This window comes from Setaria viridis, chromosome 2 (assembly GCF_005286985.2).
Source record: "Setaria viridis chromosome 2, Setaria_viridis_v4.0, whole genome shotgun sequence".
Classification (NCBI taxonomy): domain Eukaryota; kingdom Viridiplantae; phylum Streptophyta; class Magnoliopsida; order Poales; family Poaceae; genus Setaria; species Setaria viridis.
In genome coordinates this window covers 34,166,028-34,190,877 of record NC_048264.2, presented here as the reverse complement: position 1 = coordinate 34,190,877, position 24,850 = coordinate 34,166,028, and the positions used below count along the sequence as shown (strand labels likewise).

The following is a 24,850-nucleotide window of genomic DNA, read 5'->3' as shown; positions in this document are numbered from 1 at the left end:
ACAATGTGTGCAAGTGGTACCAGGGTGAGGACAGGAGGGCACAGGGGGCAAACGCCCCCCTACCATGTTTGTTCTAGGGATAATCTTCAGGTAATAAATATATTTACTATACAAATCAACCCCCACCCCCCAAAGCCAAATTCCTGCCTTCGCCCTTGACCAATACCATTTCTCCAATTTTCAAGGGCGCATGTATGGTTAAAATAGCTAAGTTTCTATAAGCAAGAGAATTGTACTTGAAACTTTTTCTAGCATTTTAGACACACTAGTCAACTTGTGCTATCCCACGGACTAACAACTTTAAGAGTCATAAGCGTATGAAATTCATGAAAAAAATTAGGGACATAGGTAATAATCAAAATTGTTTACCATGCATTCAACTCTCTCTCATTTGTTAAATATATATTCAAACATAATACTCATATGAATACCTAGCATACTTACCTTTATCCAGCTTTTATACTATGCACTTTTTTCATCTCTATTTATACTTTTTCTCTACTTTGCATCGCACCTCCATATTGAACAGTTAGTTTGAGCAATATGTTCAACATGGAAATCGATTTTTGCTTCCTTCATACATGTATGTATGGTGTGCATATTGTGACAGATCAAGCATATATATATTAACTTAGTATTTTCTACATGAACGATGGCAGATATAGGCAATTTAGAATCATGGATCAGTTTACTTTGGATACTTTGTTAAAATGAAATATGTAATTTAGATTCACATTTAGGGTTTAATTTAGGTTATTTTTATAATGGTATAGGTGGATAGTTAGATTAAGATTAGGAGGTTAAATTAGGTTATTTTCATAATGGCATATTTGGGTAATTTAGATACATATCTCAAGGGTTGATTTAGACTACTTTCTAATGGTAGGTGTGGCCATTTTTTAGATAATAATAATATATCTAATGATTAGATTATACTGGATTGATGGCTTGATGTTTCTGATTTATGTGAGAATTTATAGGATTTATCTATTTTTCCTAGTGCATCCAATTAGTAGGATTTATGTGAGAATTTTAGGATTTAGAGGTAGCCTCCAATTAGTAATACTAAGATTGATGGCTGGATGTTTCTGATTTATGTGAGAATTTATAGGATTTATCTATTTTTCCTAGTGCATCCAATTAGTAGGATTTATGTGAGAATTTGTAGGATTTAGAGGTAGCCTCCAATTAGTAATACTAAGATTCGGTGCGATACTGCTAAAAAAGGATTTGGTGCGATAGGAAAACAACTGTTGTGCCATTGGTGCCATAACACATCCAAGGTGTGCAGCACTTGCAACCCATATAATAAAATCTCCAAAATTAAATATGAATAATGTGTTTGAAAAAAATAAATGCCTACCCGCCCATTTTTTACTTAGAAAATGCCCAAGTACCAATGCTAGAGACTATATATTTTCAAAATTACAGCATGCTTGCAAGTGTCAGGCACTCAACATGAAATTGTGTTAGTTGCTTTTAGGGTGCATGAAATTTAACAAAGTTTCAAAAGACATACTGCAACATAAAAATGTATATAGAACATAAAAAAAAGGAAGATACAATATTATGCTTCATTTTCCATTCATCTACAACGTGGAAGGGCAACATCCGCAACAATTAGAGAAAACATCACCAGTATGAAATATGTCACTTGAAACAATCGAAAATTTCAAGGACCTGAAATATAGGTGTGAGGAATTATTGTACAACATATGTGTGCAGCTCTTCTACTTGATGAAATGCTCGCAAGACGGCAGCACAAGCTAAGCTATTGACACATACATGCTCGTGATCGGTTGAGATCACTAGCTTGTCGAGTCCTACTACTATTACAGTAGGATAGAGAGAGAACAAGAGTACGAAGAAGACCACATGGGCCGTGCCGTACTTATGCCCTAACAAGTTCACCCACCAACGAAACACGAAGTACCTACCTAATTACGAGCAGAGATAAAAGAGAACATGAACAGCAGCTGCAGCGGCAACGAAATAAAAGAAGAGGTGGATCATCTCTTTGTCTTTTGCATGCACGTACGCGCACCGGTGGGCCTATCGATCGATCACACAGCTAGTGTTTTTGTCTGTATAAGATCGATGTGCCGGCCGGCTAGGATCGGATCGGAGCTCGATCGATCGGGCACATCGACCTGGCCGCGGCGGCGGCGACGCCGTCGTGCTCGACGTCTGAGACCGCTCCGTCGTCGTCGTCGTCGAGCCCCCCGCCGCCGCACCCTGCGCCGGCGCCGCCGACGAAGCCGTGGCCGTGGCCGAACGCGCGGGCGTGGTCCTTGAGCGAGCGCTTGTGCTTGAACTCGGAGCCGCAGAGGCAGTACCAGAGCCTGCCGCAGTTCTTCTCGTGCGTGCGCCAGTCTCCCTTGACGGCGAAGGCCTTGCCGCAGCGGCGGCAGAGGAAGGGCTTGAGGCCGTGCTTGCGCTTGTAGTGGGTCTGCAGGGTGCGGAAGTCCTTGAGCGGCTTGGCGCGCGGGTGGTCGATGTTGTTGCGGCAGCCCGGCGCGCAGCAGTAGCACGGCAGTCGCAGCATGGCCGTCGGCTGGATGCCGCGCAGCGACTCCGGGCCCTTGCGGTACTGCGACCCGTGACCCCACATGTGCATCTGCATCCATGTACGAGCAGCAGCAGCTAGCTTCATGATCAGTCACACACAAGCACGATCGACACGGCGGGACGTAGTACGTTATAGTCGTGTGTACACACGCTGACACGCACGATCAAATAAGGCACAAGGAAACAAACAACAGGCATGCATGTATCTACTTGTACCATGTACAGTGCAGTACCACTAGCTAGGCAAACACTGCACCATCATCTCCTGGTCATTATCACTTAATTAGTTAATCATCAATCATAACTGATGTAGTACGACGTGAAGGTTAGTACAGGCTAGCTACTGGCAAAGTACTCCAACTAGCTACCTTACAGCCTTACATCATATACTGCAAATTGCAATGCTTCTGAGGTAATAGGCTAGTGTTCATGTGATCATGCATGCATGAGGTAACTAAAATCAGCTACGAGCCTACAACTGTTACTATATGCGTTTGTTGTTTATTTCGAGGCATATGCGCGCCTCTTTGACATTGCATTGGTTGCTTATGATCAGAGAAGACTGCAGGCTCACTGATCTCAAACGTCAAACAGTGTTCTCCTACTAGCTCCAAGACTTGTTTGCAGCATCATCAGCCAGCATGCCAGTGGGTGGTGAAAAACCGGAGAAGCCGCATGAGTGCAGAGGCCTGCAGCTGGCACCAAGCTAGTAGAGCTTTTGAAAGCGAGGTCTGTAGCAGCTAGCTTCCGGAGACTAGCGTGTGTCTGTGTTGTTTCTTTCGGAAGAGAGAGAGGGGGAGAGAGAGCTCAGAGCTGAGACTAGAGAGAGTGGGCGTCCCGTGTACGAGCGTGATTGCGTCTGCACACAGTGAGCGTGGCAGGGACGGCATAGCTAAGCTACAGCAAAGAGCACTGCACATCTCTTGCAGTTCTCGGGAGACGTGAAGTAGGCAGCCAGCGAATCCCAAGTCAATGCTCAATTAGATTTGCAGTGAAAAGAAATAATGGAACCCACTAACCCAAAAGAATAAGGGTGTATCATTAAACTTTAGCAGTGTTACATTGGATGTTCGGATGCTAATTAGAAGGATTAAATAGAAGGATTAAATATGAGTTAATTATAAAACTAATTGCAGAACCCCGATCTAGTTCGCGAGATGAATCTACTAAGCCTAATTAATCTATCATTATCAAATGGTTACTGTAGCACCACATTGTCAAATTATGGACTAATTAGGCTTAATAGATTCGTCTCGTGAATTAGACTCCATCTGTGTAATTAGTTTTATAATTAGACTATATTTAATACTTCTAATTAGTATCAAATATCCGATGTGACAAGTGCTAAACTTTAGCAGGTGGTATGTGCTATAGTCTGTCCTTAAGTACTGATCGACCAATCATCCTATAACTCCTATGTCTGAAAGAAAGAAAGCTAGCTCATATGTGCTACATGATCGAAGACAGATCAGTGCGTACGTGGTACGGTGAGTAAATGGTAGTGGTCTCGGAGACGAAGAAAGTAGCGGCCATGATGTGCAGGCTGCAGCAGCGACTTTGGCAGATCAGACACGCGCTATCTGATGGGCAACATGTTCATCGACGATCTCTCTCCCATGGCCAGATACACCATGCATCTGATGACCAAGCTACTACAACATCCGTGCCATGCCCAGATAAAGACCCAGAGATCAAGATCAGCGAGAAGGCTTCAATTCACTGGGATCTGATCTCCACAGCGCCGCTCGAGAGTCTGCCGCCTGCATGCATTCCCAAAGCAAAGACGAACTCCCGGAAAAGCACAAAAGGTGCATGCATGCATGGCTTCTCAGCTCCTTGCTATGCCTGTCTTGTTCAATCACACGAAAAGGCAGCCGCTGCGGCCGGCCTGGCCTTCTGAGCTTAATCGCCGGTCAGGCGCCGGCCGGCCGGCCGGCCAAACCAGACATGAGCACGTGCAACTAGCTAGCTACACCAAAAGGATATTTTCCCACTTCCTGCTCTTTCACATGAGCAACTAGCTAGCTAGACCAAAAGGACACGCGCACCATGGAAGAACAACTGTTTGCTGCTTCGGTATTGCTTTAATTTGTCCAAAGCAAAACAAAAACAGGATGTGTGTGCATCTATGGATGCTACCTGGAACAGATAAAGGAAGAGAGAAGATTTGTGTAGCCACCTTTGGATCTATACACATACGGGTCACTTGGGATTTGATATGTCCTCCCTCCGTTTCAAATTGGTTCATAAATATTATTATGCATAGCAAAAATTATGTATTAGAAAAGCCAAAATGACCTATAATTTGGAATTGGAATGGAGGGAGCTAGTATCTACAACTATGTCGATCACATTATTTTTCCAAGATCTCATATCGATCATATATAGTCAAGCTAGCACGGATGGCATGTTTGTACTCACTGACCGCTGGAACAGTTTCAGAGAGATTCATTGGCACAAACAGTTCGAAACTTCGGAGCGGATCAGACGCTTGCTCCACCTTGTCCCGACAAAGGAACCGATGCTATTTACAGCAACAAGCTGTTCGTTGCGTGGCTTTATTTGTTCGATCGCGTTCATTTCGCAACCGGCTTCGTTCCCAACTGTAGAAACTTTATCTAACCCTACTGCCGCATCATTTAATGTTAGCTAGTTCCAATTATTGGGATCTACATCTATATGTTCTGGTTGCCGAAGAAACTAGCAACCCCCAAAATTATTTCGTCCTATAAACTGACAGAAAGAAAAGTCTTGAGTGTATGGAAAGTCCAATAATCAAGCGTGATTTATGATCACCAACGAGATGAATTAATGCACAAGGAGAACTTTGAGCTCGTGAGTCGTGATTTCTTTTGAGAAAATCACTTCGATTTGTTAGTAGTTTGATTCAAAATCAGAGGAAAAAAAGAGAGGAGAAATGCATGGTGCATGAGCTGGATGAATGAAGCAGGAGAGAGAGAGAGAGAGAGAGGCATGACGACTGAATCAACGTACGAGCGTGTCTCGATCGGCTCACCTGCATGTTGTTGTATCGGTTGAAGGTCTTGAAGCAGACGGGGCAGGAGAACTGCGTCGGGCCGATGAGGATCTGCGACGGCGTCGGGATCCAGTACTGCCCCTTGTTCAGCCGCCCGATCGGCGTCGACGGGAACCCTAGCGGGGCCGCCACGGCTTCCCCCTCCTCCTCCTCCCCGCCGCCGCCGTTCTCCCTGTCGTTCCTCCCTTCCTCGTCGTCCTCCTCCTCCTCGGCGCCGTCGTCCCGCCGCCCGCGGGTGCCGCTGAGATCGGCCGCGCCGGCGCTGGTCGTCGGCAGGCCGATCCGCAGCGCCACGGTCACGTCGCCCGCCGCGGAGCCGGAACCGGCGCCGGGCTCCACGTCCATCGGGTCGCCCGCCGCCTTGGCGTTCAGGTCGGCGAAGAGCCCTCCCAGGCGCTGCTGCTGACCGTGGCCGTGGTGAATGCTACTGCTCGCGGCTGGGCCCTCCTCCTCCTCTTCCTCCTCGTCCCCATCCTCGTCAGAATCCAGCGCCGCTGCCCGGCCGCGCCGCTCCGGTTCTCGCGCGGCACCGCGCGAGGCGGCGGGGACCAGCGAGAGGAGGGGCAGGGCTTCCCGGAGCGGGGGCGAGGGCGGGGCGGGCGGCGCCTCCTGGGCAGGTGGCTGCAGATGCGCGGCGAAGAAGGGCAGGGAGGAGTAGGCAGCGGCGGGTGGCGGCCCGGGCGCCCGCGGCGCTGGGGGGTGGTAGTAGTAGCGGTGGTGGTGCGGGTGGCGCTTGAAGAAGCTCGTGTAGGGGTTCTCCATGGCGGCACAGCAGCTGCTGGCTGGCTGTAGTAGCTCGAGGTTGGGGGTAGCTCGCGCTAGCTCTAGCTCTAGCTCCTCGGTTACTACTACTAGCTCCCCGCTACAGTAGTAGACACGCTTGTGTGGTGTGGTGGTGTGCGCGGCGAGGTGGTTGGCGAGGGGTTATTATATGGTGGGTGGGGCGTGCTCCCGCGCGTGGAGTATTCACCGTGCAGCCTCCCTCTCCTCCATGTCGAGCGCGTGCTTGGGCTAGAAGAGGGAACTGTAACTGTGAATGTTCTTGTTTCTTTGGGATTGGGAGGACTGTGTGTGTCACATTTGGGTATGGCACTATCTATGTGCAGTATCCACATTCATTCATTGTGCTTGCGTTGTAGGAATCTGAGGTGGATGAGTGCTGCTGCTGGGGCTAGCTGTTTCTGGTCTAGTCAAAAACTCAAAAGAGATCAAATTCCTTTTCAGAAACAGAAGCTTCATTTACAGCAGGGATTTCCATGGCTCTTGCCACAGGAATCAATTCAAGAATTCAGCTGCTCCGCGTTAAATTCCTACAGAGAATTGGCTTCATATTCGTGTTGTATTCCAAGTAGGTTTGTGAAACTGATAAACTTTTGTGTTGCGCCTGTCATAAATACGACAACATATGCCCGAGCATTTTAGACAGCGAAAGATAATCAGATTTTAACATATTCTAGAAAAAGACCCCACAAATTGGAGGCTTGGAAAGTCAAGATCCATCCATGACTTTGCCTTGGTTATCTATTGTAACACCCTAATTTTCATCATTTGCAAGTTAATAAAAATTAATTAGAATTTATCTAGAATTTTTTTGAGTTTGTTTAAGGCCTTAAGGTTTCTTTGTGAATTTATTAGGCATTAAAATATTTTTCTAAAATTAACTTAATGAACCATAGGTTTAAGTATGTTGCATTCATGCTGGTTGCATTTCTTATTCCTTGAGTGTGAAAAAGTTTTAAAATGTGTTCTTACGACTGCTAGGTTCTCTGAGAATTTTTCTGAATTTTTCTAGAATTCATTCTCCTTTTCCTAGAATTAAATCTATTTATTAGAAGGTTCTATGCTATTTTTTATGGGTTCCAAGTATTTTATTTGGATTCCTCATGTCCCAATCTATCTCTGAAAATTTTCCTAGAATTTTTGGGATTTTCAGAGTATTTTTCGTAGTTTAAATGAATCATCTAGAAATTTTCTGAATTTTTCTTTCACGAGAAATCATTTCTGAAAATAAAAAGAAATCTAATCCTATCCTATCAGGCCGACCCGTGGGCTCCACCCAATCCGACCCGCTGGAGCCCATCGGGCGCCACCAGGCCCTTGGCCGGCCATGGCCGCCGGCGGCCTTTCCCTCAGCGTGCGTGCCACGCCAAGGCGTGCCCCGCAGCCCTATAAAGGGCGACGCCTCCTCCCCTGCTCGCCCTGCTACCCCCGCTCACCCCTGCGCCACGCCTCGCCCTTGCTCGCGCAGCGCCGCCGCCTCCGGAGCAGACAAAACTGAGTGCCGCCGCTAGCCTTCGTCGCCAGTTTGCCGGCCAGAAGCCCCGGAGCCAAGCCAACGCCACCTGTGGTTTCCCCTCGCCAAGCCGAGCTCGTTCCACTGTTCCTCATCGCCGGAGCACTGCCGCCCACAAAGACCCGTGCGCCGTCACTCTCGTCGTCTGCCGCCGGCCAAAATTCAGGCCACCCCGTCCACCTCTATCGTAGGTGAGGAGCTCCACGAGATCCCTTCGTCCTCCTTCTGTGATCCCTCACCTTGTTGCCATCCATCGCCCGCCAGAGCGTCGGCGATTCATCCGGCGGGTCTTCGAGCCTTTTTCATTTAGGTCCCTGACAAACCTTATAATCCTTAGTAGTTTCTTGTGTCTTGTTTCTTTTTCATCCAAACCCCTGAATAGATTAGTTTTCTATCAATCTAATCCAAGCCTTAACTTTTTACAGATCTAACCCAGCCATATATCTTATCACGGGCACTATTCAATGTGTCTCGGGAATCTTTTATGCTAGCCTTCCAATCTATAGTATTTACATATTGGTCTTTCAAACGATGTTTATCTCATAGCTTTTCTGTTTTATCTCCAATTCCAATGATTCTCATGCTCACGCGATCCTTGCAACGCGTACGATAGTTTTGAAGTGTTGTTTCGGTATGTTTTTTATTGTTTGGTGTACTATTTCTAAATGTATTTGTTTGCTTGTTTAGTTACTTTGGATGATTGTGTGACGCTAGAAGGAGCGCAGTTCGAGGAATCTCAAGAAGAAGACTACAAAGACTTTGAACAGCAATAGGACTTTAAGGAAGGCAAGCTGTACCCTTGATCACATTCTATCCTATACAACATTAATATATGATGAAACATATGATATGCACGCTTGAGTCTTAATTTGATGGGTCCTAACTAAGGATTTACCTAGTTTCCATATTATCCCTTGTCAACCTGGGTTTAACTTTATGGTTGGGTAGCTATGCTAGTTGCTATACCTGGTTTATGGTGGGAAGTAATGAACAATGATGAACCCGATTTATTTTATGTTATGCACCTTTGTTAATTGCAACCACTCACGTGCCTTAATTGGCACATGGAGTGACCACCAAGGAAAACGGTACAACCATAAGACCAATTGGCTCTGATCTTAACTAATTAATTAGAGACTCTAGTTTGTTATAGTCTTACCGAAAGGGCAAGAGGGGCTCATAGGTTGTGCAATGGCTTATCCAGTCAAGGTTGTACACACCAGGGGGAGGGTTCATCCCCTTATGAGGAAACCTTATCGGGTTATCACTCATTAGGGAATCTTTGTAAAGGCCTCGTAGCATCCCTATACAGTCACACCTTGGTAGCGTGATAAGTACCTACTTTTGCACAGCATGGTTGGGTCTAAAGTTCTCTTGAACTTTTACTCGACTTATGGTGAAAGTGTACAACCTCTGTAGAGTGTAAAACTGGTATATCAGCCGTGCTCACGGTTAAGATCGGCCTAGACCCTCGCATGATAATTGAACTTGAAGAATAATTTATATGTGTTTTATTTATGTTCATGATATATTCTTGCTCTTATGCTTAATTGGGTGGTATAAACTTACATTCTATTAAATAGCTTGCTGATAAAATTTGAAAACTTTAAAAGTGCTTAAATGCAATAAACTAGTCAGCTATTCCTTGACTTGGCCTTACACTACACATTTCCCCACGCTTACTGAGTACCAACCATAAGTGTAATCACACTTGCTATATCTGTTGTTTAGTACAAGACAAATCTGTTGAAGACCTTTAAGATTTTCTTGGCGTACATTTCCCCCAGTCAATTGCCTGTGGAGTTGTTGAAGATCCGCTACTTATACTAGAGATTTTTATCTCATTTCTGGTTATGTAAACTATGTAACTCTCTTTTTACGTTATAACACTATTTTTTGATATTTACTGAAGTCATCGTATGTGTAAAACTTAATCCTGACACACATATGATAGTCATATGATTTTGCCTTTAAAACCGGGTGTGATATCTATAGAGCAAACGCTAGTTATTTCTCTCATATATTGGTTGGACACCCTCTCATATAGTTTTTTCTTCTTCTTTTGCCTCTGTTTCCTGTTATCTGTTTTTTTATTTATTTTCACTCCTTTTACATAAAAAATTGTTTATCTAAATATATTATGCTCAATGGTAGATAATATCCTGTTATCCTCGCATGCAAACTTGTGGAACAAGGGTAATTGATGGCTCCTATTATTTGAGATAGTCATTTAGTCAATATGGTACTCTAAGAAATACGTAAGTTTTCAGGAAAATAAACTCAGTACCTATTCCAGATGAAAAATCATCGCTATGTCCAGGTACAATATGCGTGGTACATATGTCCTGTTAATATTTGGTCCAGGTGTAATAAAAAAGATTGATGCTGAAGGTGGGGTTTCTGTTGCTTGTTTTCTTCCTCGTCTGCGCGGCAGGCTTCGGCACAGCTGATCCATGTACACATCAGCGTGTACTGCTACTTGCCATCTCGTTTTCTCAGGGTCCACCAGTCACGGATTAATGAGAGGGTGCTATTTGCCGTGTTGTAATCAGGACACCGACAACTAAAAGCACCATATGTCCAATGACCAATGAGGACGAAATATCGCAGATAAACAAGGAGCCAAGAGAAGTGTGTCCCTATAATAGTCACGTATATGTGGCCTAACTTGTACTACAGCTGCTGTGCTGATTTGGACCTTGGGTATGTCCCTGCGGCACTGGTTTCTGTTCTCATGGACAAAATGTCTGTATGAGATCTATGATTAATTATCCCGTTTTAGGTTTGTGTGTAATAAGCACATCTAGATATTCATCGTGTGTACGCTGATTTTTCTTGGCGGTGTGATTGAGTATCATTCGTTGGATCTAATACTAGTTACTATTATAGTTTCCAAAAGGGTAATTCCCATCCTCGTGACCCAAGTTGTAGATGTTGCTAGTGGATCTCTATTAAAAGTTACTTATTTTCACTCTCTCATGCTCATGTAACACGATACTCATACATATATATATACTCTCTTATGTTTATCTGGTTACGATATACTCCCTCCGTCCCAAATTATAGGTCGTTTTGACTTTATTAGATTCATAAACTTTGTTATGCACTTAGATATACCCTATATCTAGATGCATAATAATATTTATGTATCTATAAAATCCAAAACGACCTATAATTTGGAACGGAGGGAGTATATTGTTAACAAACTACTCTGTTTATTTTCCATCCCCGTTCATAGTTTTTTCCTTTTGCGTTGCATCTTCATGCGTGTGATTAGTTGAAACATTAGTACATTAAACTATTGTAAGATGCATAAATGCTAGAAATTTTTTGATAAATGTGAGCCATAGCAGTTCAAAATTCCAGATGAAATTTTCACAAATTTTATGCGCTTTCGGTCATGACTAAAATTACTATCTTTGACCAAATTCCAGTCTGTTCATCGAAATATTCACTTTTTAGTCAAAAGTAGAGCCCAGGTTTCAAGTAATTTGGTGCTTTGTTCGGAATTGAAAAATCACAAAAATAAATATCAATCCCTGGCCACAATTATGTAAAATTACTTATTTTGGTTTGCACTCTCTCTGTATTTGACACACACACAAACACTTATTTTTTAATATTTATTGAGTTGCATGCAGCAGCAGTTCAATCAAAAACTTTATTAAGCTGATATGAAAAGGTGGCCAATTCATTTGTATTTTGACAATATTATAACATATTACTCATAGAAATATTTTTGTATCTTTATGCGATTGTGATATGCATTGTTTTACTATAACTTATATTCTTTTCCATCTCTATTCATATAGCTTTTTCCTTTTGCATCGCAACCCCGTGTGTGTTTAGTTTAAACTTTAAACCTTAGCTTGAGCTACCCCGTGTGTGTTTAGTTTAAACTTTAAACCTTAGCTTGAGCTATGTGTTTCAGATGGAAATAAATATGATCAACCCATTCATACATGCATATATATTGTACATTCTATCTGCATGGTTACACACTTGCATGTACCTTGCGTAAGTCTTTTTTATAAATAATATAAGAGGATAATTTAGAAGCATATACACACTATTAATTTGGGAAATTTTTATAATGACATGTAGAAAATTTAGATGCAGAAATAGCGGATGTTTTTAATAATAAAGGAGGTGGGTAATTAGATGCAAATTTAGAAGTCTAATCTAAACTAATTTTCATAATAACATATATATATAGGTAAATTAGATGAATTTTCAAATGTTACTTTAGGTTATTTTTATAATGGTAGAGGAGATAATTCAGATATAGAACTAGGGTGTCACTTTAGAATATTTTATATAATGGTACCAGGAAATATTTTTTAGAAAATAAAATAGATACAGTAACCATTATTATGCTTGATGATTAGAGCCAACTAAATTAATAGTGGTATGTTTTTGAATTTTATGGGAATTTTTAGGAATTATCTTTCCTTCTAGCATGTCTCGTGAGGCTTAACGTTGAGGCTCTAAACGGAGTCACCATTAGTAATAATAAGATTTTGATTATAGCGTATAAATTAACAGTAAGATATTTCTAATTTTTGTAAGAATTTAATGTTTTCTATTTTTTTCTAGTACGTTTCACGAGGATTAACATGTAGGTTTAAATCTCCAATTAATAATAGTAAGATAAGATAGGGATGGGTTCTCTTTTATCATCCCTGAAGCAACTTTGCAACTTTTCCTGCTCGTTTCTTTCCTAGTGCTAATTAAAAGATACTCTACTATCCTTCAAAAAATACAAAAATACGCACTCGCACTTGTTTATCTGAAAAAGAAAGTTTCAAAAAGGAGTGCTACTAGCAATAACACATTAACACCTCTCTTTGTGGGTATGACAAGGTGTCTATCCAGGCCACATGACAGGGAGACGATGAATACGAATAAGGCTAACATGGGATGCCTCGAAATGAACTGTAAAAGGAAAAACAGACAAGAGAGCTCTGCGTGCCATAGTTGTTTGTGTGTTCCTAGAGCAATGATCCACCACATCCGGATCCATGCATAGCTTGCAAGCCTATAGGAGTCCCTGTGCGTCATGTTTGCCCCGGCAGATCTCTTCGGACGGGAGGCACAGCCACAGGGTGAGTAGGTGACAGCAGGGTGGCATGATACACCTCCTTTCGTGGGTCACGATCAGGTCGGGTTTGGGCCTTCAGATTCGAGCCGAGCCAAGCAAGCTAGGGCAAGTCCAAGCTTCTGTCCCCATCGATCTCGGCGATACGACGGACGCCGGCCGGGGGGCCGCCGGGCCGGCGCGGATGCGGGTGGGAGGAGGAGAAGGACACCCGACCGGACCAGGAACTTCGCCGTAGGGAGCGAGACTGATATGATCGAGAGCAACCGGCCGGGATTATTAGCTAGGAAAAGCAGCGGAGAAGTAAATGGTGGCTCGTGACGGCAAATAATACATGGACCATGCATCGTAATCGTAGTAAATGGCGGATGTGGTCACGTACTCACATGACAGTGCATGTATAGACGACGATGGTTCGCTGGCTACATACCGAAATAAGTACACGATTATTGTCCTCGAAGGAACTTATATGCAGCTACATAAATTAATAAGAGGCGTTAATTTTCTAGGCTATACGGGTACTTAATTACTCCCTCCGTCCCACAAAGAGTGTCCTTTTAGTTCTGCTCTAAGTCAAACCATCTTATATTTGATCAAATTTATATAAAAATATATCAGTATTTACGATGCCCTAGCAAGTTTCATTAGATTGAATATGAAATATATTTTCATAGCATACCTACTTAGTGTTATAAATATTGATACTTTTCATTGTAAACTTATCAAACCTAAAATAGTTTGACTTAATTAGGATACTTTGCGGGACGGAGGGAGTACCTACATAGTTATGTACTGAGTTCCTATGTACCGCATGTACGGGAAACTCCTTCCTCGTACCCTTTATTTTTCCGACGGTATAAGTATTGACTCAAAACATCTCTTGCCACGTACTACTAAGTACATATTATGTGAACACGTGTTAAGATCTGGAGCTTTCAGTGCACAAAGATTTTTTTTTTACTTGGTACTAATTTACCAGCTGCAACTTTGAAAGCTGAAACTACTCCAGCCGGCTCTGCCGGATTTGTGTGAAATTAAGCTTAGTACAGAGAAGTTTTGTGGACATTTAGTTGCTTTTGAGTTTTGACATCTTCTTTGCATGGTGCATACAATGTTGATCTAACAAACAGGGCGCCGTGCAGCCAGATCTCCGTACGGCCATGGTGAATTCAGTTTGGAGGTAGCTCGAGCCTTTGTGTCAAATGGCGCGCCGAGCCTCTTATTATGTGTATTAAACGGTAAATGCAGAGGCATTTCGTTCAGCTCACGTAGACGAATAATTGAACCAGACAAACACAGTATTCGCTCTGTGTTCCTACTACTTCTAGCCGTCATGGATAGCTACTTCCTCTGATCACAAATATGCATCTAATTAATTATTGGTCATATTCTCTATATTTTCCTTGAGCAAAAACATGAGCATATATACATCCCTGAGAGAGAACAATAATTGTGTACATTAATTCAAACTAGGCATTCAAAGCGTGCACAGTACCTGCAGAGGCGGCCGTCCTTTACCAGCTGCAAGCTAGCCACTGTTCTGATTTTATTAGATGATCCGTGCAATTCCTGTAGATTGGTGGAGATTAGGCCTGGGGAATCTTGGAACAATCCATCCATTTGGTCTACGGGTAGGGCAGGGGGCACTTAAGAGTACATTTTTGTTCTTTAAATAAATCTACATTCATTGATCCCCAATTAGAAGTGTCTTAATTAATCTTGGAGTACATAGGGGCTGGCCTTAGCTATTTTTTTAAGAGTACCAGGGACAACGGCCGCCGGCAGGAGTTAGGGCCTGTTTGGTTTACCTTTGCTTATTTATAAGTTGCTTATTTGCTTATTGTAGTTGCTTATTTATAAGTCTAGGTGTTTGGTTTGGGCTGCTTATTTGCAATAAATGAGACTGCTATTGACACATTTGCCCCTGCCATCCCATCTCCCTCTACCCTCACATTTGCCCCTGCCTTCACCGCGCGATGAGCTCCTGGCGCCATCCCGCGCGATGAGCTCCTCCACAACCTCGTCTTCCTCGGCCCGAGCGACGGCGGGTGGGAGCGGCGGCGGGCGGGAGGGGCGGCGGCGGCGGCGAGCGCGCGCGGGAGCGGCGGCGGCGGGCGGGAGGGGCGGCGGGCGGCGGGCGGCGGCGGCGGGCGCGCGCGGGAGCAGCGGCGGCGGCAGCGGCGGGCGGGAGCGGCGGCGGGCGCGAGCGGCGGCGGCGGGCGGCGGCGGGGAGGGACCGGCGGGCGGGGTGGGAGCGCCGGGCCGGGGGAGAGAAGGAGAGAGAGAAGGGGATCTGGGGAAAGGAGAAAAGTGGGAGGAGAGAGAGAAAAGTGGGAAGGGTAGGGGGGTAAAGAGTACCCCATAAGCAAAATAAGCAGCTCCAAACTTGCTTATTTGCTTATGCAAAAGCAACTTATAAGCAAGTCTATAAGCAAGGGTGTTTGGGTCATAAGCAACTTATTTGCTTATTTATAAGTTGCTTATTTATAAGCAATGGTAACCAAACAGGCCCTTAGTTATCCATGCATCCATGCATGATGCCACTTGCTGGCTACGTATGCAGTTAAGAGTTGAACATTTCATATTTTGGGGTACAGTAGACTTTTGTGTTTCTAAGGAAGAGGCAGTGTAATGTTTCAATAAGTTTTTTTTTCTTTTTTTCTTTTGCGATGTTTTAAGAAATTGATTTAGTGAAGTGTCTGTCTTGGTTGGAAATACTCCGAATCTAAATTGAACTTAAAAGGGTTGCATTAGGTACATTTCAAGGTGGAATGCCTGTCAGCACCTTTTTCATGACAACAAGGAGTAACAAATAAAATATATAGAGACATTGAACAAATATACTAGCAAAATATAAAAAAATACGAAATAATTAAACAAATACGCTGATATAAAATCTATGAAAAACTATGCTTCGTGAAGTAATAAGTACTTTACGTGACACAAATATATTTAAGTTGTTTTACATCGATTTGTCCTAACTCAACATTTTTAGAAAAACTTGCACATCGAACCCAATCTAGTGACATGCGCCATCTCAATGTTCAGTGAGCAAATAAAGCACTAATTTACCAAAAAGTTTTGTGTAAACCCAATAGCCATCCCGCCAACATAGCTCCTTTGCATACACTGCACCTACGTATTGCCGGTAATGGAACAGTAGGTTTCGGTGGATCAAGGGGGAGGATGGAGGGAGCTTGAGCTTGATCTTTAGCGTCTGGAGTAGAGCGCATCGTCGTAGGTGGCCCAGGCGGGCAGCCATCCAATCGTCCGCCGTTCCAATTAATTAGAGCAGTTGGGCGTGATCACCGTACCCATCCGGTGGGATTTAAGGGTACTCCTCCGTTCCGTAAAGAGTGTCTCTTTAGATTTGTCCTAAGTCATTTGACCAAGTTTACAACGAAGAGTATCTATATTTTTAACACTAAATAGGTGTGCTATGAAAATATATTTCATAATGAATCTAATAAACTTGCTAGACATCAAAAATATTGATATATTTTTATATAAGCTCAGGTAAACATAAGATAATTTGACTTCAAATAAAATTAAATTAAAGAATACTTTTTGCATGATGGAGAGAGTAATTGAGCCGGATGGAAAGGCAGCAGCAGATCGACATGGATCGACCCCGACGGTATACCCCAGCTCGGTCCTAACCCTAGCCTACATGTCCGGGGGCGCGGCCGGGCCCACCAACCCCCCAACCAAAAGGAGGTCGCGTGATCAATCGAGCATTCATGGCTCAGCCTCGTCGGCCAGCTTCACCTGCGATCGCGATGTGCGTGTGCTCTTCTCCGTCCGGCGTCTATGATGTGTTGTGTCTCTGGTAACTTGCCGTAGCATTTGAGCTGTACTATAGCTTGTTCAGCCGTCTAGCCACGTGTTTGACAGGAAGCGTGCAGCCGGCAGCTAGAGCTTGTTCGGCAGCCGTCAAACCTCGCCGCCGACGAACATCTACCGTGTAATGGAGTTTCTTCTCTGGTATTAATGCCGTTGCGACCATGCATGGATTAAACATGTATCATTTCGTTCTTCTAGAAAATTTGAGGCATATGATTTTCTTTTCTTTTCTTTCTTTCCCTTCGTGCATATATGTTGGATCGGATATGCATGCATATGCATGTAGGTGCAGGAAGCTGTTGAAGGTAGAGGATCCGAGGCAGACAGAGTGGGTTCAAGGTATAAGCAATAACTCCCCAGCAGTGGGGGGGCATTGAATGTGAAATAGTGGCTAGAGAACAAGGCGTGGTGGTGTGATGCGCGCAACAGTGATGTGGTTGGCCTCGCTGGCTGGCTGGCTTCGCACGGAAGCACGACGACGACGACGCAACTATGCGAGGAGGAAGAGGCCGGGGGGCAGACTGGATGCATTTAATTGCGGACACATGGAAAAGAGGCGCTGTCCCGTTGATCGGTCCCTGGCTCCCTCGCTCGATCGGTCCCATCCCCCACCTCCAACCTAGAGGACAGGGCGCCGCTAGAGATCTTGCTCTCGAGTCGCAGTCCAGCCACGTTCTTCACCATCTCAGGAGAGGGCCCAGCAGCAGCGAGCGAGGTGCATTATATTGCTAGCTAGTACGAAGCGGTTGCTTATGTAGGCATGTGAGTTGAATCAATCTGCATATATATGCATGGCTGCTTTGTTCGATCATTGGGTTATTTCGAGTGGGTAGGATATGTCCTTCCTCCGGTTCCAGATGCGAGTACAGAGTATTAAAAAGGCCAAAAGGCATGGCGATTTATTAATTAAGTGTGCTAAAATAAATTGGTGCCGAGACATAAAATTACAAGAACCAAATTATTACAAGGTGCGAGCAAAGGTTTTGGCTTCGCATCTAGGAAAAAACATTTAAACGAAGCATAGCGAGGTAGGCGTAATTTGCGGGTCAGGGATGAGAGACGATGGACGTATCAAAACATGCTGGATAACATAAAGGTTTATCCGCTTATGGGTAAAACCCCTGGTTGCAGGTCACCCAAGAATAAAGCTAGCTGTAGCCGCCCCCATCGTAGTCACGGTAGTCGCCCTTCTTCCACAAAGATTCCATTTGCAGTAGTGTTTCACTAGCATCGGGAGTCTCTGGTTGTACGAGTACACTACAGAGTGCAGACAGATACTTTTTTATTTACAAAGGCATGAGATTGTGCCTATTTCATTGATGAAGAAGGAGGGTACAGTCGGCTAGCCGGAAAATAATACAATTGATTACTCACGAGCTAATAAACGCGTGCTAGATCCTTTGCCCCTGCAGCTATCTAGGCGCCAGTTTCGTCTTTGATTTTTGCCATTAGGGCCGATGATGCCAATTCCTCGTGATTGAAAACCCGTATGTTTCTTTCCTTCCAAATTTCCCAGATGATGAGAAAAGAGATGGAGCACATTGCTTTCCTGAGTACTTCCATCCTAGTAGTCAAGTTTAGCCACCAATCAAGCGCAGTGTGGCTCTAACTCCATATCGATGGTTGCATTGTCGGTTGCGCCGTCCAATCAGCCGTGAGACTCCAAATTTTTTTGATGTACCTGCATTCGGCCAGGAGATGGTGGCTGTCTCCATTGTCTATTTGCAGAGGGGGCAAAAGGGGGAGTGTTGCCAGCCCCTGCACGCTAGCTGATCCGAAGACCATACTCGATTATGTAGGATGAGCCATGCGAAGAACTTGCATTTTGACGGTGCCCAAGAGTGCCAGAGGGTTTTGTTGTGTGGCGCTTTTGTGGAACCAAGGAATTGAGCTTTGTAGGTGGATGCTACTGTGTATTTTCCATTCTCCGTAAACTTTCGTCGAATGAGATCCTCTTGTTGTGGTTGTAAAGTAATGTCTCTCACGAGAGCCCACAACATCGCAAATTCATGTAGGTGTACTGTAGTTATGTCACCGTGGATGTTTCGGTTTAGGTCCCTTATCCAGGTGTTGTTATGTAAGGCGTCTGCGATGTTCCTTTTTTCTTCCTGGAGATCACAAAAACTTTTGGCGCGACGTATCGGTGTTTTATACCCGGCAACCTACCGAGGGGTATCCCAAGGTAGTAGATTGGTTGGTGGAAGATTGTTGGACCTGGAACTTGATGGTAAAAACGAGGACACAAGACACGGATTTATACAGGTTCGGGCCACCAGTGTGGCGTAATACCCTACGTCCTGTTTGGGGTGTTGTATATTGCGCCCTGCGCTTGGGTGTTGTTTGGTATTGAGGATTTGGTCCTCTGTTATGGTTCTATGAGGTCTTCACCTACCGAATTAGGGACCTCTGCCCTCCTTTATATACTCCAGGGGGTATGATTACTAGTCGGTTACAAGGAGGAATCCTAGTAGGATTACATGGTATGAGTCCTAGTAGGATTACACAGGAATCTTAGTATGAGTTCGTCTTCTTCCTTCCTTGCGGGTACTGGGGATCTATTCCCGACAAGCCCTCGAGCACTTCATAGTCGAATGCAGTAGCCTTCGAGTACTTTTCAGATCCTCGCCGAGTAGTTTTAGTGCTCCTCGAGTACTTTCTCTGGCTAAATCTTCAAAGTTCCTCAAAACTGCCATGAGGCTATGGTGTGCTCAAGCCTTGATAATCTTGATTTTGTAATCTTTATCTTTGGAATGTGATATGGAGGACGGCGGAAGTCGCGCTCCATATGGAGTAGCCACTGAGCCTTAGGTTGAATCGAAGAATCAGGCTGAGGGTCATAATCGTCTTGAATCTTCTTCTTTTGTCTTGAAAAAAGCAACTGCTAGGTGTAGCTTATCAGCCCCCGAGCCTTGGAATGATTAAATAATCAATCCGAAGGTCTTTGATCTTCACGCAAGTCATCATCCGAGTTGTATTGCAACGTCCAGCCCCCGAGATTATGCGCTAGGTGAGTCGTAGAAGCCATGTTGAGTAGTTATTTGGCGCTTAGCTCCCAAGCTTGGAAGCTAGCTGAGCCATTAGAGATATTCCGAGTAGTAATTGGCGCTTACCCCTCGAGCCTGGGAGCTATCAGAGTCATTGGAGGTACGCTGAGCGTCCTGGAGAGTCATCGCCAAAGCTTGACCTGAATGAAAAGATGCATACATTATATAAAGATGCATACATTATGTAGCCTATTTATAAAATTTTGAAGATACTAATAAAATTTGTTCAGTGATGAATATAAATGTTGTGTGTCATGCTCTTGTTTTGGCTATATGTCTCCTGAGTAGTTAGCATATTACGTTTAGTCTCTCAGTCCCTGTTTAGCCATTGCCACTGCGTGTGAGATCTTTGTCTCTTGTACGCGTACTGGCACTGCTACTACAAAAAGTTTTTGTCTCACGTCCTAGCATTTAGGCACGACAAAAGATCCGAGCCTTTCACGAATTAAGGCATGTTCTGCTCGAGGAGACTAGTAGCCGCTAAGAGAAGACATTAAAATAAGTAGTCGGCATTACGACAAAAAGACTGCCCGATTGTGCGTAAAGTAGTTGTTGAGACATTTCTACCTTTTGGCGAAGAGAGTGCATGTTGCCGCGCATAGGATTTGTGCTTCACTAGGGTGTAGCCGCTGTGAGCCTCCAGCACTCAGTGCACCAAACTTCGTGGCAGAACCTCCTAGTTTGGTGTACCAAGCCTGTGGCGGAGCTTCCGGAACTCAGTGCATCAAACCCGTGGCGATAGCCTCCATAATTCGGTGTACCAAGCCCATGACTGTCGGTCAACATGCCCAAGAGTAGTCGGTGAAGTGTAGCTCTGAAGGGTAATTCCCATCGGAAGGCGTACACAAATAAGTAGTCGGCGCATTCACTAACCATGCTGAAAACAAGCCAGAGAAAAATAATTATTAAAAAAGTGACTTAGCTTGATTTGTGGACAATTGTCGATGAAGCGGTGACGGTTGTTGATGAAGCCGACTAGTTGGAGTTGATTCCGACTAGTTGTCGACGGTATGAGGCCCGCCCTCGACTAGTTTTCTAGTCGAGACGAGCAGTTGAAGTAGTCATTAGCGAGTCGGTGTAGACGTCCTGTTCTTGCAGAAGTAGTCGAGCGCATTGTCGGAGATTTGTTGGTGTTGCCTTGCAAGCTGAAGTCCTTCTTGTAGCTTTTTTTGGTGTGCGCATAGCTGAATACACCATTGATTTCAAGCGCCAAAGGGAACAACGATGGTTGTTTCTTTATTTTGATGCTTAGCGTGCTTTTCCATCTCCGATCAACAAAGCTAGCCTCCGCTTCGGACTTGACTAAGGAAACCGATTCCCTATAGGATTCCATCTTGACACCGTCCAATTCTATTCCATCTCGATCTTGATGCTTAGAGACGATCAGCGGCAAGTGAATTGCTCCACTCCGTACTCCATTTCAAATTCCAATTCGGCAAGAACAAACGCTAGCTCGGAATTAGCCTATCCGACGACTTCGCCTTGGACTCCGACGCAATTGCACACTGAGTCGTCGATTGGATGGGAGAACAACGTTCTTGTCTTGTAGAGTAGATTGATCATGATGAGGTCCTTCAAACTCGCCCAATGATCTCGTTGATCACTCCTACCTGTCGTGCCAGATGTCGTTGTTTTATACCCGGCAACCTACCGAGGGGTATCCTGAGGTAGTAGATTCGTTGGTGGGGGATCGTCGAACTTGAAACTTGATGGTAAGAGTAAGGACGCAAGACATGAATTTATATAGGTTCGGGCTGCCAGTGTAGCGTAATACCCTACGTCCTCTATTGTGGTTCTATGCGGTCTTCACCTACCAATTTAATGATCTCTGCCCTCCTTTATATACTCCAGGGGGCGGGATTACTAGTCGATTACAAGGAGGAGTTCTAGTAGAATTACATGGTATGAGTCGTAGTAGGATTACACAGGAATCCTAGTAGGAGTCCGTCTTCTTCCTTCCTTACAGGTATTGGGGATCTATCCCCGACACAATATCCTTTGGCCTGCGACCTTGTAGCTAACCCGAGTGCCAAAAACTCGTTTTTCGCCCGTCCCCCAACAGACAGATACTATACTACGTGCAGACTGAACTCACTAGAGCTAGCGCTCTTCTTTCCTTCCTCGGAAGGTGAAGAAGCGTCAAACTGAGAGACCAAGTTGAGAAGTGCCTTGGTCTATTTGTGATGAGTGATTGACTGGATGATTTGAGGCTTTACCGGTTGAGCCAATATTTCATATGTGCTTGATTATGCTAACGGCTAACCGGAGGTGTTGTTTTGAGTGCGTTGTGTTGTTGTGTGTGTAAACATATCTTTTGTGTTGTGTCTCGTGGCTTGTGATGTACAGGTGTTGGATGTGACATGACGGTCGACGGAATGAGGTGAAAGTTAAGCGAAAGGTTCATGCCGATGTACTAGGGTTTGAAGGGTGGACACGAGTAGGCTTGGACCAAGGGACCCGAGGAGTTCGGGCAGAATCATGGTCGATCCACATGGTGCACGGAAGAGCAAGAGTACATGGACGTGATGGAGATGGCGTGAGTCGAGTCAAACGAAATGGAGTCAAGTCGAGTAGGCAGCCTAGGAGCAGGAGCGAAAGACTTGGAGGTGTCGAAGGCTTGGCGGAGGCTGGACACGCGTCGACATCGGTGAGTCACGCCTTGTGGGGTGTGCAAGAGGGTTTGTCCAATTTGGCATCAAAACCGGGGGTGAGTCACACCTTGTGGGGTATGCAAGAGGGTTTGACCGGTTTGGACTCTAAACGGGGGGGGGGGGGCAAGTCTGATGCGGCTGGACAGCGTCAAGTCGAAGGACTCGTGGCACCTTCACGAACCTAGCGTCGAGACGAAACGAAGTCGTGAAGGTGCCGGGTCCGTTCGATGTACAAACAAAAAGTTGGATAGTTTTACCCCTACGTGGTATTTGTGTTATATGCTTAATGTAAGGTCTTCATATGTATGAGAGTGGGCTGTTGGGGCAGCTGCACATCTCAGTGATTGTTTGGTGGTGAGCTTCTCATTTTGTTGGTGAGAGCTTTTGGTATGTGAGAGGGGGAGAGATGAGAGATATTTAATTTGATCTTTTTGCTATTTTAGCTTTAATTGTATTAAGAGTGGCTTGTAACCGAATACGGTGGAGTGATTCAAAAATCAAATTCGTGCTCACTTGTTCCATTCTATCTAGATGTGAGATTTCTCTTTTTCGTGTTCCTCGGAGTATTTTTTGGAAATTTTTCGTTCTTCGCGTTTAGCTGCAAATCCTGTGAGATTTGTTTGGGACTTTTGTTGCTAGGATTCTTGTGAGCAACTTTTGTGTGATCCTCGCCCAAATCGCTCACGGATTCGGTTTGAATTCGAAGTTTTCCCAAAACCGTGTTCTTTTTTGAACGAACGGGCACGAGACGGTGCCTATTTCATTGATATAGTAGGAAAAACAGATGAAATCCCGACAGTTCGGGATAGAAAAGCAAAAAGGAAGGAAAAAACTAGAGGCCGAAACGGGATTACTCGCGAGATAGAAATATCGCTAGGTCTTTGGCCCCCGCCAAGAGCCAAGCGGAGGCCTCATCTTTGATCTTCATCATTAGGGTTGACGGTGATGTTTCATGCCGGTTGAAAGTACGTGCGTTCCGTTCTTTCCAAATTTCCCACATGATTAAAAGGGTGAGGCTGCGTAGAGCTTTACGTGGCGAGTCCGATGTTGTGGTGATAGCCGTCCACCACTCCATAGCGTTGGCTGAAGGTCTCCACTCATTTGGTCGTAGTGCAGGCTGCGCTAGCCATGTCGCCGTTTGGTTCCAGATTCTCCGTGTGTATCGGCACTCGGCTAAAAGGTGGTGTCCAGTCTCCATAGTGGAACGACATAGGACGCAGGATGTGTTGTGCGGCCAGCCTCGCTTGGCTAAGCGATCAGCTGACCAGATTCGGTTCTGCGTAATTAACCACGCGAAGAATTTGCATTTTGGTGGTGCCCAAGATTTCCATATGGAGGAAACGTGTGGTGTTTCGGTGCAACCCAGGAATTGTGCTTTATATGCCGAGGCCGTTGTATATAGTCCTGAGTTTGTCAGCTTCCAGGTGATAATGTCGTCCTCCCCTGATCTGAGTGCCGTAGCACTGACCATTTGCCACAACTGTGCAATCGACGCTAGGTGAGAAACGGTGATGTTATGGTTGATCACGAGGTCGCGTAACCAGTTATTTCGACTGAGAGCATCATGGACACTCCTATTCTTTCTGCGCGAAATGGCGTAAAGGAGCGGGGCGATGTCCTTAGGGCGTTGACCCTGCAACCATCCGGATGACCAGAAGCTAGTTTTCTTGCCGTCTCCCAGAGTGATGGAGGTGCATGCCGCAAACAGCTTCCTGTCAGCTTCGTCGCAAGGGGTTCCCGTGTTGTTCCAGGGTTTTTCCGGTGATACCCATTCGTGCCAGAGCCACCTGAGACGGAGGGCTCGTGCGAATTTCTCTAGGTCTGGGATACCCAGGCCCCCGTGTTGTTTTGGGAGGCAGGTTTTCGTCCAGTTAACTTTGCATTTGCCTCCAGTAAGTTGCTGGTCCCTTGCCCATAGGAATTTTTTCCGGATTTTGTCTATATCCTGGAACACCTCTTTACTCGGTTTGATAGCTGTGAGTAAATATACCGGTTGTGCCGAGAGGACCGATTTTGTGAGGGTTATTCTGCCAGCTTGTGTCAGCTGACGACCCGTCCATGCTGATAGCTTGCCGGCCAGTTTATCAACGAGGGGTTGGAAGTCAATTTTCCTCAGGCGCCTTGTCGTGAGGGGGATGCCTAGATAGCGTATTGGGAAGGTTGTTCTTGTCGCCGGCATATTACGAAGTAAGTGGTCCAAATCGATGGTATTACAACTGATGGGTGCAATCTGTGTTTTGTGCAGATTCGTACGTAGGCCTGTGGCTTCGCCGAAATGCTGCAGTATGTTCGTCAAGTTGGTTATGTCTTTTCGTG

General features: G+C 44.9%; 1 protein-coding gene across 1 annotated transcript; it reads right to left on the bottom strand.

Moving 5' to 3' along the window:
- Nucleotides 1-1,639: 1,639 nt before the first annotated feature.
- LOC117842033 (uncharacterized) lies at nucleotides 1,640-6,641 on the bottom strand. The gene is made up of 2 exons (XM_034722368.2): nucleotides 5,585-6,641; nucleotides 1,640-2,617 (listed from the first exon to the last, which is right to left on the bottom strand). Exons 1-2 carry the CDS (start codon nucleotides 6,365-6,367, stop codon nucleotides 2,111-2,113), a joined length of 1,290 nt encoding a protein of 429 aa, XP_034578259.1. The 5' UTR covers nucleotides 6,368-6,641; the 3' UTR covers nucleotides 1,640-2,110.
- Between the last annotated feature and the right edge of the window lie 18,209 nt (nucleotides 6,642-24,850).